General features: G+C 53.9%; 1 protein-coding gene across 1 annotated transcript in view; it reads right to left on the reverse strand.

Annotated features, from left to right (window-relative positions):
* Positions 1 to 5,333: 5,333 nt before the first annotated feature.
* Positions 5,334 to 14,741, reverse strand: part of USP22 (ubiquitin specific peptidase 22) — a 41,583-nt gene continuing 32,175 nt past the window's right edge. The window contains exons 11-15 of the mRNA XM_032263515.1: positions 13,372 to 13,498; positions 12,417 to 12,508; positions 10,155 to 10,217; positions 9,456 to 9,605; positions 5,334 to 8,336 (exon numbers count right to left, since the gene is read on the reverse strand). Of these exons, the coding sequence (XP_032119406.1) occupies positions 8,294 to 8,336; positions 9,456 to 9,605; positions 10,155 to 10,217; positions 12,417 to 12,508; positions 13,372 to 13,498 (475 nt within the window). The 3' untranslated portion in view covers positions 5,334 to 8,293. The remainder of the gene's footprint in view (positions 8,337 to 9,455; positions 9,606 to 10,154; positions 10,218 to 12,416; positions 12,509 to 13,371; positions 13,499 to 14,741) is intronic.

The following is a 14,741-nucleotide window of genomic DNA, read 5'->3' on the forward strand; positions in this document are numbered from 1 at the left end:
GAGGCTGCTTTTGACTCAATAGATCTTTTCTTCCCCAAACCAAACACCCTCCTGTTTAGCTGGCATTGTTCCTGAAGCGGTGTCACTGGCCAGCATGAGTGAGAATTGGAGTAGAATGGAGCAGTCCCCAGATGTCTTGCTTCCTACAGAAAACGGCATCGTCATTATTCCTGAATGACCCCAGAGGCTGACCCTCTGGAGACATCTGGTCCCTGACCCCATCTGTCTCCAGCTGCCTGGAACAGCCATTGTGGGCCCTTCACTCTCAGCAGGTGGGTGCTGTTTGTCCTGCTGGGGCAGGTGTGTCGGGGCACTTGGGAACTACAGGCTTCTCTGTCCAGGTCCCCCTGTACTCAAGTCCTCAGGAAGGAGCCCACCCTGGTCCAGGACAGGGACTCTAGAGACGAGCAGGAGTGGGGCTACTGGGTCTGGCCCCTTGTCACCTGGGAGTGGTGGTGGAATGGGGCTCACCCGTCTGGCCAGTGTTTGGGGGCCTGCTGGTGGTGTCCTGGCCTGAGCATAGAAAGTCAACACCAAGATAAAAGTATGCGCAATTGCGGGGTCTTTATTGCCGGCGGCCACGGAGGACTCGCGTCTCTCCAACCCGTGGCCCTGAAAGGAGGGTGTCAAGACCTTTTATACCTGTACAACCACCTCAGGGGTGAGGGGCGGGGGTGGAGGTGAGGGGCTTCAGACGTTCTGAGAGGTAGTCGATTCTGTAAATCACCTCCTGGGCGGAGATGAGGGTGAGGGGCTCCGGACACTCCGAGGGCCAGGGGACTTTGGACATTCTGATTGTTATGTAAGTGGTTCACAGAAGTCAAGATTAGCATTTGTTTGCACATTGTCTGCGTAGGGTGGAAATCACAAGTCGCAGGGGCCAAGATGGCGTGGGTTTGGACTGCTTGCCTGTCACATTTGGGTTACAGAGAGCAGTTTCAACAGAAAGCCAAGGTATGGTTGAGGTATGCAGTTTTATGGGGCTTTTGCCATGTCACAGCGGGAGCCATTGGAGTGTTCTCTGGAGCACTGGGTGCAGCAGAATGCTCGGATGACTCTTGCAGGATGGAGATGGATAAGGACCCAGGTATCCTGCCCACCTAGGGGCAAGGCAGCCTCATCGTTACTAACTACGAGCAGGTACAGTTCAGGCCAGTCCCTCGAGGGAGGTGGGGCCTCACCTTCCCCACTGTACCTGGCCAGAGGGTCCTGGGCTCCCTAGGATCACAGGGTGGAGACAGGCTGTCCATGCCCTCAGGACCCCAAGCCCCTCACCTTCCCTGCGGCCCCCGCCCTGGCCCTTGCTGGGTCACAGGAATGCCAAGCTGGGGCAACAGTGGACATGGGACATGAGCATGGTGACCTGAAAATTCACTGATCACCTCCGGATTGTGCGGTGAGTCCTCTGTCCCCCACACATCAGACTCACATCAGGGAGGGTTTTGTTCTTAGAAAGGCCTCTCTGAGGTACGGCAGGTCTCCCCAGCTCAGGCCAGTCTCTCCAGGGTCGAAACTCCTCCCTGCCTCTCCTGCAGGTCCAGCCTGTGGTCAGGGTTAGGGCAGAGCTTCAAGGCCCATCTAGGGAGCTCGGGAGAGCAGGTGGGACAGAGAGGGGCTGGGTCAGACCCCTGGGCTCTCAGCACTGAGGTCTCCACTTGAGCAGGAGAGGAGGGGGCAGCCTGAGGGTCTGGTCCTGTCCCTTTGGGGTCTGCCCTTGTGAGATCTGAGGGTGGTGGCCACAGGGCTAAGGGACACCTGGCCAAGCCTGTGGACAGTTGTGTAGCAGGTCTCCGAAGGCTCAGGAAGCCCCGCTGAGTCATCCTATAGGGAGGGGCATGGGGACATCAAGGGCTGTGACCCTGGGAGGCTGGGGGAGTTGAAGGGCAGGGCCCAGCCTGGGCATCTCTGGTGAGGCCAGGGGGGCAACAGAGCATCCAGCTGAAGGCCCAGGAGTGGTGCTGGGAAGGGCTCTGGGCCTGGAAAGGGGAGATCAGCCTGGAGCTGACCCCTCAGGACTTAGAGGATGGAGAAAGGGAGGAGCCTGGGGGAGGGAGGCGGGGTAAGCTTGTGAGACCTGCCACTTCTGGGACACACCTGAACCAAGCCGGCCCAGGGTGGAGCTGACAGTCTGGAGAGGACAACAGATGAGGTGAGCAGGGAACAGTGGCTCACCTGGGACCCTTCAGTGGGGGCACTCGGTCAGTCCCCAAGGCTCTGCGTGGCCCTCCAGAGACTCTGCTTCCTACTGGCTCAGTCAGCACTGTGGATGGTGGATGGGAGGGCAGAGTTGGGGGCAGGTAGGACAGTGGGGGAGGACAGCCAGGCACCCCATGTCCCAGTTTTCGCAGTGGCTGAGAGGAGGCTGAGGTCTGAAGGCTGACTGCCCTGAGAGCCAGCTGAGGCTGGAGGCGGGGTGGTGGGGCAGCCCCCCGACTGCAGGGCCCTCGGTCACCTTTGTTACCCCAGGATTTTCCACAGCAGCACTGGGCAGCCCAGTGAGAGTGGCCAAGGCAGGGGTATGGACAGATCCTGGGGGTCTCATTCTTAGGCTGTGACAGGAAGAGGGTCACAGAAGGGCCAGGGTGGCCAGAGAGGGTCACAATCTCTGGGGGAAGACGGGGAACAGGCAGGGTCAGTGGACAGGGTGCAGGCAGAGGCAGGTGCATGCTGGGAGGTCAGACCCTGCAAGACCCGTGTGGAGTGTCCGGTGGGACGGGCTCCAGGTGTGTCCTCAGGGCCCTGGGCAGCTCTCAGCCCAGGCTCCCTGGACTCTGGTGAGTGATGTGGTCACTCCCGAGGCACTGCTGTCAGTCAGGGCTTGGCCACCCACCCTGGGCGGCACCCATCTGGTCTCAGGACTGGACTTGCTCAGCTCCCACAGAGGGCGTTGCCCAAGACGGGCAACCCCATTGTGCAGCCCAAGGCACCCCACAGGCCCCAAGTGCTCCCCCCAGGCCAGCCTCAAGCTCCCTCTCCTCCAGGCTCCCAGTGCCTCGCGGGCGGTCAGCTGCACAGGGAGGCTCTTGCTTTCCTTCCCTGTGCCTTCTTCTGGGCTGAGACTTAGGGTGGATAGGGATGGCTGGTCCTTCCCTGGGGTCCTCTCTGGGAGGGGGATGGCTCCTGGCCTGGGCAGGCTCTCAGCTCTACCTGGGTTGCCGTACAGTGAGACGGAGCTGCCCCCCGTCAGTGTTCTGGAGGTGAAGGTAAGAGCCTGGGCCTGCTGTGTGGGAGGCTGCTCCAGGGGCAGGGAATCGGGTGGGTGAGGCAGCGGGGCTGGCCCACGGGCCCAGGTGGTGAATGGGTCACAGCTGTCACTGGGAGGGGCAGCCATTCCTGCTGGACTCTGTCCCCTGAGGGTTTCACCAAAACCCAAGAACTGCTGGCCCAGAGGTCACTGCCTGTTTGCACCAAGTCCTGAGCTGAAGCCTGGGACTGACCGAAACTCAGGGCATCTGTGGCCTGAAGATGGTGTGTCCTGGTGTCACCAGTCCAGACTGCCAGCTCCAGTTAGTTCAGAGGGTCTCAGCCCCTGGGGTCTGCCCTTTCCTGGCTCCTTCCGGTTGGGTCCCTTCCGGGCCCTGAAGCCCAGGACCCAGCATCCACGGGCCGCTATCAGAAGCCTGACAGCTCTGCTAACTCCATCATGGCCCATTTCACAGCAAAGACGTCAGGAAATAACACAGATTAAGAAGTGGCTGAAGATGCTCAGAGACTGACAGAAATACAGGAACAGCAAGAAGGTACCACGGGGAGGGAGTGGCCCCCATGACTGCTCTCTGCAGAGCCAGAAGACAGGTGCCCATGGCTGTGACCTGGCACCACCTGCCTCTCGGTGGGTGGCACCCATCCTCACCATAGACAGCAGGCCTGTTCGCCAGCTTTCCTCCATGGGGTCACCCGTGTCCTGTCTCAGTGGAGCGTTCTTTTGTCTGTAGCTCTCCCAGAGTGTACAAAGGCATGCCCCTGGCGGCTCAGGACTGGACGTGGCCACTCCTGCTAGACATTGAGGAAGTCAAGGCTGAGAACCCAGGGAAATACAAGGTACAGCCCTCCCCTCCCATATTCAGCCAAGGCAGGACAAAAACAGGCCAGGCTGTATCAGGAGCCCGGGACTCTAGCTGAAGGGAACCTGGAGCCCGGGTTGGGAGTTGGGGTTGTGGTCAGATGCACATCCGGGCACAGATGGTGACGCAGGCACCACAGGTGCGCTGGGATCTGCTGACACTCCCTGGCTTCAGAAACAAGGCAAAAAGCAGATTTCTGCAGAAGGAAACCGTCCTCTCTTCCTTCCAGAAGGTACAGGTCTGTCAAGGTGTGAAAGCGGAGTGTTCAGTATTGCACCTCATCTCTCAGTCACAGTGTTCCCATTCCTGTCCTGGAAAGATGGAGCTTTGCTTAAGTTCTTAGGACCCAGACAGAGCGAAACTTTCCCTAAGGGCACACAAAAATGGCTCTATTTAATGTGGAGACAGCACTAAGCCTGAAACCCGGGGCATTCTCTGGTGTTCTTAGTGTTTCCAAGTGAAGTCAAACAACTTCCCACAAAGGTTTGCCACAGAGGCCTCCCAAACTGGAGGGGCAGAACTATTGAGAACTCAAGAGGCTTCAGAATCAAAGATGAGGCCAAGCAGCAGAGTCCTGACCCGCTGAGGGCAGGGGAAGCATGTGGGGGCAGCTGGGAGAGGCCGTCAGAGGTCCGCCATGGCCTTGTGATCTGTCACAGAACCATGCACTTGGATGGCTGTGCGCGTCCCCTCTCCACCGATCGTAGTATTTCTTTCCGTCTGCTACTCTCCACTCACGCAGGGAGTCTGCTACAAAATGCACGTAACCACAGACCAGGTCGTGCAAGCCAATCTGGCAAATTCAGCATGTCGAGGGCTTCAGGTGACTTTCATGCACACCCAAGTCTGAAGGTCCACGGCTGTCCTGAATCCTGGTGTCGCCTTCCTGCCCGCAAAAAGAGGGACAAAACTCAACCAGCAGCAGGCCAGGCACAGAAAGGGATGAAACATGAGTGTGTGGCCTTCCTGACACCCATACAAGACTTTGGCACAAAGCCAGGCCGCGGCTCTGGCCCCTGACTCGGACCAGGGACACTCCCCATGCAGGCTGGTCTGCCCTGGCTGTTCTCCCTCCTGCCACCTTCTGTTTGGCTGCTTGTGTCAATCAAAGGAAAATCAGCCAGTTTTCAGAAGAAAATGTAGCTTTATTATGACATAGGAGCGACTACAAAGCATTAGGGGAGGAGGAGAAGGAATTACACAGGGCCTCAAAATGAGAGGGGAAAGGAAAGAAACATCTTGGTAAATAAAGTCTCCAACCACGGCACAGTCATTAGAATTTTTTTCTTAATTTTTATTTTCAAACTTACAGTAAACAAGTCACTTAAATTGTCAAAAGAACAGCAATTTTACACAAGGAAAAGCACACACACCAAGGCAAAATACAACAGCACTCGGGTCTATAGGTTGCAGTGGTGCTGGTGCCGGAGGGAACGTCCAGGGAGGTTCCAGTGCCCACCAGGGAGCCCAGGTCCACAGAGGGCCCCGGGGCTGGAGGGAGGCCGCCCACACTCCCAGCCCATCACCTGCCTCAAAGCACTCCCTTCAGACATCTGAAGAGGGAAAGCCCATTTGTCTTCCTGTGAAGCAGTAAAAGGGCAGCCAGCATCTCCAAAATGCGGGCTATTTTAAACACACTGGTGCAAATGGGTTTCTTTTTTTTTGGGGGGGTCACCCGGGGGGTCCCTTAGGGGTCAGATCCACTTTGTCACAATTTACACCTACATGGGGCGATTACTAGGCAATGGGAGAACAGGTTTCCTCAATTTCACAGCCAGATCAGAAGCTAAAGGGAGAGATTCCTGAATCCAACTTGCAAATATTTTGTTCTGACAAAGTAAATTCCCAAGAGCACATCAAACACAAGACCTAATGCAGGTGGCAGTGCCCAGGGCCGCCGCCTGCCTCCGGGGAGCAGCTCTTCGGCAACAGGTATGGGGTAATTGCTTAGAACAGCAACGCCACAGTGAATGGGGGATAACCTGGATACAGAAGTTGAGAATAATGCCCGCCAAGAATGCAGGTGGCCAGGTCTCCTCCCAGATCTACTGTTCTCAGAGCAACCGCCACCCCTGAATGCAAGTGCAGACAGAAGAGGGGCGGGAGGGGAGGCAGGGCCTGGCCAACCACAGGCAGCTGCCAGAAAGGCCCAAGGCCCATGCCACTGCCTTCCACACTCTGCAAGACGCCGCCATAAACCAGGGTGTCCCCAGATGGCAAGCCTTCAGGGAGGCACTGCCCGGCTCACAATCCCGTGGGCCAACGTCAGTCAACTCTCCTTTCCGTTAGATTTGTTCCCGATTAAAAGATGGCTCATCCTCAAAGGAGATCAAAGCATTGTCACCCAGACAGCTTGGTCATGTGGGGCCATTTCTAAAATCTCGGCCCATCTCTGTTTCTCTGATAATTCATTTGATAAAACATGCTTCCACATGAATAAACGCAGAACGACAACAGAAAATGAGCACGTGTGTGAGAAATCGAATCCCCAAGGCTTCTGCCATACATGATGGAAACTGCACCCCCAAGACTTCTGCCACATGATGGTTCTGTGGGGTGTGATCGCCAAGTCCTGCGTTCTCATGTTTTCTACACTGAGCAGTGAGTGAGGAGCTACTCAGCTGCCACTGTCACTGCCCCTCCCCACCCAACTGGCTAAGGAACATTTTTAAGCAGTTAAAAAGAAAATCTAAGTTTCTTGACATGGAACATATGCAGTTCAGATTTCTGTGTCTACAAGTTGTACTGGTCACAGCCACACTTCTGTGTATTTATGGCAGAGACCTGTACAGCCCACAGGGCCAGAGGGCTCACTACCCGGCTGTCTACGAAAACATCTGCCCACCCGAGACAGGATCCCACTCTCTGCAGGACTGAAGAGCCCTCAGTTCAGATGCAGCTAGGGCTCCCGGAACAAGCACAGTTTGAGATATGGTTGCTTCAAAAACCGTAAAGTATTTTACCTCCCCCTTGTTCCTAGCTTGTAATTTCCCAGTGGACAAATGGACAAAGCAATGGTTTAAATTTGAATACACAGATACATGCAAGATATCTTACAAGGAACAATGCACATCCTCCAACTTCCTCCCTTGGCTCTGCAGACAAGTTCAATCACGATGTCATTTTACCCCACCACACCCAAAAGTACACCAGACGTAAAGCAGAGGCTGATGAGACAAGACAAAGGCCCCAGGAGAAAGCACGCCAGCTTCGCGAGCAACACTCTTGGATGCCACGTGGCGGGAGCCAGGCCACGGGACAGAGGGCAGACGAAGAAGCAAGCACGAGGGAGGGAACCGATCAGACACCGGCAGAGGCTGGACTGACTCCAGACTGAGATGACAGACACACGGCGTGAGCTGCAGCACAACTCGACACTGCGCCCACTGCCAGCCACCTGCAGACACCACGGCGCCCAGACGAGCCAGGCACACCGGGCGGGCAACAACAGAAACAGCACCGATTAAAAAGCAAGACTCGCTCTCAAGACCAAAGGAGAAGTTACCTAGCCTTCCGTATAAACTCAGTAATCCATTCACTTTACTAGTGTTACATTTATGAAATTCACCTTTGTGGAAAAAGGAAAGGGAGAGGGGTAAGAAAACGCCTGTTTCTAGAAAACTGCGGGACACTTCTTCGTGCAGCTTGTTGCTAAGTTACCTGCGGAACAGACACGCTTGAAAACCCAACACAGTGTCCTTCATTCCGAAGCTCTGGGGCTGCTCCACAGCCGCTGAGAAAAATGGAGGTGAGGAGTTCCACACTCTCCATATCTTAACACTAAAACATGAACAGAAAGGCATCTGCAAGGCCCTCTGGCCACTACACCTGTGTGTCTTCAGCTTACTGCTTTAACGGACCCATAATCTTATGGCAGGCAGGGGACTTTCCACACAGAGTGCTAGGCAGCGCTAGGCGGCGGTCACTCCGTGCTGAGGCCCCCGTTGGAGCCCCATATTATGAGCACAGGATACTATGACGGGTGCACGCTGCTCCTCCCACCCAGAGCACACCCCTCATCTCATCCATCTTCATGTAGCTCCGGGAGCCCCTCCGTCCACGTGGTCCATCTCGAACCCAGGGGTCCCAGGTGCAGAGGGGCCACTGCTGCATGGGAGGTGGTGTCACCAGGCCGGGGAGGCAGGGGGTGGGGTTGGGGGGCAGGGAGGATCACTTTGTGAGGCTTGCCAATTCGTTGCCTTTGTTTTTCTGACCAGCTGCGGATAAGGCTACTCGTATTCCAGGAACTGTTTGTGATAGAACAGCAAGTAACTGTGGAGGAAGAGAGAGGGAGGGTGCTCACATCTAGCTCCTCAGACAGGGAGCCAGAACGGCCCGCCCTACATGCGCGCACGCGTGTTCTGCACAGCTCAAGGCCTGATTGCATGGGTTTGGCTTTTCAGGCCCGAGGAAGAAAGAGTGCTTTGGTGGCTGATGGCACTGACCCCGCCATCACCGCAGCCTGACCACCACTCCCACCTGCCATGAGGTCACCCACTGCCTTACCCAATCGCCCACAGACTCTCCCACACTCGTGACAGTCCCACTCTTGTGCGGAGCCCACTGCTTTTAAGCGGATCCAGCCCAGATCCATCTTGTCGCCCCGAAGGCTGTCCTTTATCCCACAGATTCTTCCAAATAAAACCCCTCAAGAGGGCTTCCGTGTGGCTCAGAATGTAAAGTGCAAAGCTGTCAAGGAGTTGATGGCAGCTGGGGTCCCCTTGACCCCTGGAGGGTCAACAGGTTTCTATGCCATGAAGGAATGAAACTGGCAAGAGGAGGAGCTGATAAAGAACTTATGTGGGCCAGGCGTGGTGGCTCACACCTGTAATCCCAGCACTTTGGGGGGCCGAGGCAGGTGGATTGCTTGAGGTCAGGAGTTTGAGATGAGCCTGGCCAACACGGCAAAAGCCCATCTCTACTAAAATACAAAATTAGCCAGGCGTGGTGGCACATGCCTGTAATCCCAGCTACTTGGGAGGTTGAAGCAGGAGAATCGCTTGAACCCGGGAGGCGGAGGTTGCAGTGAGCCGAGATTGCGCCATTGTACTCCAGCCTGGGCAACAAGAGCGAAACTCTATCTCAAAAAAATTTAAAAAATAATTAAAAAAAGAACTGATGTGTTCAGTTCACACAGTTAAAAAACAACTGCCCCCGAGTTCTCTGCGCTAAGGGAACACCCCCAGAGAGCGCCTTTGCTCAGGCACCTCTCCTCCCACGTGAGTGCCCATTGAGGCTGGCATCCTATTCAGAACAGGTCTCACTACTTCGGCAAATGAAGGTCAACACCTTCAGACTGGTTGTAGGCTCAGACGTGGGCTGGCCTCAGCTATACCGAAGAGGAAGCAGCGCGGCCACCGCACGGCCTTCCTCCCACCCCATGGGACGCACCCTTCACTGTCCAGCACGTCCTTGATGCTGGCCTTGGTGATGATGGCATCGTCACACTTGAACCACTGGTCTTTGTGCTGCCGAATAAAGCTGGTGTAGTGGCCACTCTCCAAGGTCCCTTGATGGTTAACAACAGCAAACAGGGAATACCTAGTGCAGGAGAGGAGAGGGGAGGGGGGTGCAGCTGACTCCACGCTGTCACTCGAGGTCATCATCATTAGAAGCCAGGCTGCCCGGGCAGGGAGCAGGAGGCCTGTGAGCCCGGCTGTTACCCCCTGGGCCTCAAGCTGAGGCTGCAGGGACTAAGGGAGCCTGGTCATGCCCTTTGGCTCTAGCCCAGGTCCAGCCGCTTCCTGGATCCATATCTCACAGGCGTGGTGACTCAGTCAGCAGTGGAGACACTGGAACATCCTACTAGCCTTTCATTCTTTCTACAACCTCAAGGCTAGAAGAATGCACACGAAGCTTTCCAGATGGAACCTTCCTCCTGCCAGAGGCCAGGAGTAGAGCTGGACTCCTCCAACAGGAGGGAGCATTTGTGGCACTACATAAAATGGCCTTTCCTAGTGGGGCAGTGGGCAGCCAGGCAGGAAGCAGGTTGGTGGCAGGAGATCTGCTGGTGCCCTACAAGCAGACAAGAGCCCACCCCCAGCTCTCGGCCAGAGGCCCTGGACACCCACGCCGCAGAGCACCACTTACTTGTTGTCATTGTTGAGGCTGTCCGTGGGCTGCTGGTACTGTCCGTTCATCCTGCTCTCTTTGCTGTAACAAACAACGGCAGGATTCAGCATCATTACAATCATCAGGCCCAGAGACACAAGGCTCTCGTGAAACCAACACTTATCCAGGCCTGATCGAGCAGACCCGGCGCTGGGGTGCGCTTTATGCTGCAGGGAGAAATCTCCCCACGTTTCGTGAGGACACTGACGCTCGAGTCGTCAAGTCCCCTGCCTGAGAGCACACCCAGGTCCTGGGGCCATCTGGCCTGACCCCTGGTTCTTCCAAGGTGGGTCCTGAATGGGCCCGGTGATGGGAGCTGGATCAGGATGAATGTGAGTTTGGTTTGTGACACAGCAGGCGGTGAAGGCGCTCTTCCACACATAACGGGTTAGCTTGAAAAGGGTAAGCTGAATCCATTCCACAACCTAGGCAGCTGCCTCCTCAAAAGGACAAAGATCGCTGCTCATTATTTCAAGACGGGCACCTCTCCTGGCCAGACGGGGGAGGAGCAGCTGGGAACAGGAAGCATGCGCGCTATTTACTGCATTTTCCCACAGTGTGTTTGGCAGGAAACACCCAAGATCTCTGAGACTCTGACCTCAGCAACAGCACTGCCACGCCCCTCAGTAAGTGACCATCATGGTCAGATTGACAATACGGAGCTCTGACTCTGGTGGTCTTGTTTTATTCAGGAGATCATCTGTGTGCCACAGGGATGGAACAGCCACGAGAAAGGACACAAGGGGCCAGGCGCAGTGGCTCACACCTGTAATCCCAGCACTTTGGGAGGCCAAGGCAGGAGGATCACAAGATCAGGAGTTCAAGACCAACCTGGTCAAGATGGTGAAACCCCATCTCTACTAAAATATAACAAAAATTAGCTGGGTGTGGTGGGGCGCACCTGTAACCCCCACTGCTTGGGAGTCTGAGGCAGGAAAATTGCTTGAACCAGCGAGGCGGAGGTTGCAGTGAGCCAAGATCACGCCACGGCACTCCAGCCTGGACGACAGAGTGCGACTCCGTCTCAAAAAAAACACCACAAAAAAAACACCAGGAAGAGGCCGATTACCAAAAGGCAACACGATTTCCATGGTGCTGGGGCTGCGGCTGTGGCCGCCAAAAAATAACACCCTGCAAATAACAACATCCACATCTCAACCCTCAGAACCTGATTCTGGAACCTCATCTGGGAAACCGGACTTTGCAGAGACTCGAGGTCAGGACATTGAGAATGACATCCTCCCGGACGGTCTGCCTGGGCCCTAACTCCAACAACCTCTGTCGTGACAGAGAAGCAGAGGGAGACAGGCCACAGACTCAGGGGAACCAGCCCTGTGACCAGGAAGCCGGGGGAGTGGCACGGCCACAGAAGGAACACGTGGAACCACTGGCAGCTGGAGGCGGTGAGGAATGGAACCCCCCAGACCCTGGTAGGAATGTGAGGTCCTACCCACCTTGATTTCAGATTTCCAACCTCTAGAACTGTGAGGAAATTAATTTTAATCCGCCAAGTTTTTGGTCATTTGTCACAGAGCCACAATAAATTCCTATGTGTCTCATGCATTGAACAGCCTGGTATTCTGGAGGGTTAAATTCCAAGTGGCCCATAATATGCAGATTTGAAAAGGAAAATGCAGTCTACAACTGCAAAGCCAGCTGTGCCTGTCTGTACTTCAACCTCTGTTCCAGGAAGTAAAGCATTACCTTCCCATTGTGATCCCGCCTTGAGGAATCTGCCAGTTTGAAAGTGGACTGAGAATTGTTAGAGAAACATTCAAAGCAAAAACAGGGTGTCTGACAAAGAACAACTCATTAATGTGTGCCGTATCTTAAGATAGGTTTTGGGAAGGTGGGGTTTATATTAATATAAACAGTCATCTTTTTTTTTTTTTTTTCCCAGAGCCGGAGTCTCCCTCTGTCACCAGGCTGGAGTGCAGTGGTGCGATCTCGACTCACTGCAACCTCTGCCTCCCAGGTTCTAGCTGGGACTACAGGCGCGCGCCACCATGCCCGGCTAATTTTTGTATTTTTAGTAGAGACGGGGTTTTGCCATGTTGGCCCAGATGGTCTCGATATCTTGATCTCGTGATCTGCTCCCCTTGGCCTTCCGAAGTGCTGGGATTCCAGGCATGAGCCACCGCGCCCGGGCAACAGGCATCTGACAGGAGTTCCAAGCGGGATTCCTGTCCTGATAGGATCACAGACCCTCTGGACACAGAATGGGCCAACACCCCCACCTACCTGGAGGCCATGAAAGGGGTCATGTCCAGCTCCAGGGGGAAGGAGACATACGTGGTGATCTTCCTACGCAACTTGGCTGAATGTTCAAATCGCTGCAGAAATAGGAAAGGGGCAGAGGGAAGAGGAAAGAAGACCAGAAACGTCACTGGAAGCTTCAGGGGCTTCTTGCAATGACAGGTGGCTATGAATCTCTTTGTATTTTATTGAATTGCCTTGTGGCTACATCTAGAATTAGATTCAAATAACAATGGTAATCCATACAAGTCTTCATTTACAGAGTTCAAGTCAAGTCTTCAAATGACCAGCGTGTTCAGTACCCAGAGTACAAAAAGTAATCTCGCAGCAAACCCAGCAGAGCACAGAAAACAAAACAAAGATCCATGACCCGCAGCAGAAAAAACCAACCGACTGTTCCTTTCACCGACAGACAGTCCTTCGCCTAATCAGGAGTTACCCATTTCCACCAGCAAGCTAGGAATGGGTGCGTTCCATGTTTAAAGGGTGGTCAAATGAAACAAAGAACATGCCACAGAGAACCGTATGCTCGCACGCAGCCTGTGGAGCCTGACAGCTTCACCATCTGGGCCTTTAGACAAAGAGCTGGTCAACTCCTGGACCAGACTGAATCCTGAGGGCCTTTGTCTTCAAATAAAAGAAAAACAGAAAACCTGAGGAGGGAGGAGCTAGAGGAATTTGCGTGGAAAAACTTCACAAGGCTCTGCTCCCCAAGAAAAGCTAACTCACATCCTACTTTCACTGTGAAGCCACTGATTCTGTTTATCACGGCACAGACAAAAGGACAATTCACAGACAGAACGTCCTCCATTCCTCAGTGTTCTTGCTGGCTTGCTGCAATGATAAAACATGTAACTGCACAGGAAACCAAAAGGCTGAGGGCCGTACTGTGGACTGAAAATTGAGCCTGCCACTCGAGTCGGCTTTCTGGAAAACTCACTTTGAGATGAAAACAGGCTACAATAGGCAGTTTCTTCATGGTGAGCTGCTTCGTGGACTCCTGGTAGCTGTGGCACCCGCTACACTTGATCTTGGCGCTGCTGCCCAAGTGCTCTGGTCTGGTGAATCTGCAGGCGTTTAAAAAAGACAGGAGCAGTAAGGGAAACGTAAGAGACAGAAAAAAAGAGGAGAAAGGTATTTTGTCTCTTTCAATGGGTTGATTTCCCTACCAAAAACACACACAATACGACTAAAAATGAAAATGAAAAAGACAGACAATGTTGTCCACCTTTGCTGCCTATCTCTCTTTAAAGAATATTTATCCTAAATATTGTGTTCCCAGGAAAGGCCTGAGGAAATGGTAATAATTTCTAACTACTACATGATCCAGCAGTTGAATTTGAGCCAGAAAAATGAAAACTAATGTTCACACAAAAACTGTCCACAAATGTCTACCAGAATGTTACTCATCAGAGTCACAAAACTGGAAACAACCCCATTCTTCCCATGGGTGAATAATTAAAGAAACTGTGGAACACTGTACTGAGTGGAACAGGAGTCAGCAGCAAAAAGGGAAAGAACCACTGATCGATCCCAAGCCACACCCTGGATGCATCCCCAGAAAATCACGATGCGTGACAAAAGCCAATCTCAAAGGTTCCCTGTTGCAGGATTCGGCTGATGTGACAGTCTGGAATTGTAAGGCGTATGCAAATGGAGGAGTCCTGGGTGACTGGGGTTACAAATGGGGTAATAAGGAAGGAGGCCATGCTGGGTACTTTCTGCATAAACATCTGAATCATGGCAAGGGCATTGCACCACAGTGCTAAGGAGGTCACCATCAGGGGACCTGGGTAGAGGGTAGCTAATGGCTTCTTACTGCATCTCAACGTAAGCAGTTTCATGCAGACAGGCAAGACGTCTGGGAAAGGTAATTTCCCGACGGTGCAGAGGCAGGAGTAGGCGGGCTGCGTCAGAAGTGTGTCTGGCACAGGTGGCAGCTGCCACCAAAAAAACCTGCGGAACAGACGATTCAACAAAGCGCATGCCAAATTTTAAAACTGAAACACTAGCAAAAAAAAAAAAATCCATCTTTTCACAACCAGGCATGGAAAGCCCTCGTTGATGCTCTGGAAATTCTGCCATCTCACCTAGGGCAAGAAGAGGGGGCCTCTGGGCAAAGCTGCATCTCTTTCATTGGTAGCTTTGTGATCTGCTCTCCAAAGGACTCGACAAGAAGCTTTTGCTTAATACAAAGTGTGGAAGGGTGCGCTCCACCTCTCCCCCTTCCTGGAGCCAGACCCACGCCACGTATCCGCTACCAACACAGGCTTCCTACACGCTGCAGTGTGTGAAGCGCAGTCTCTTCCT

Source organism: Sapajus apella, unplaced genomic scaffold, assembly GCF_009761245.1.
Source record: "Sapajus apella isolate SASKATOON/1434 unplaced genomic scaffold, GSC_monkey_1.0 scaffold136, whole genome shotgun sequence".
Lineage (NCBI taxonomy): Eukaryota > Metazoa > Chordata > Mammalia > Primates > Cebidae > Sapajus > Sapajus apella.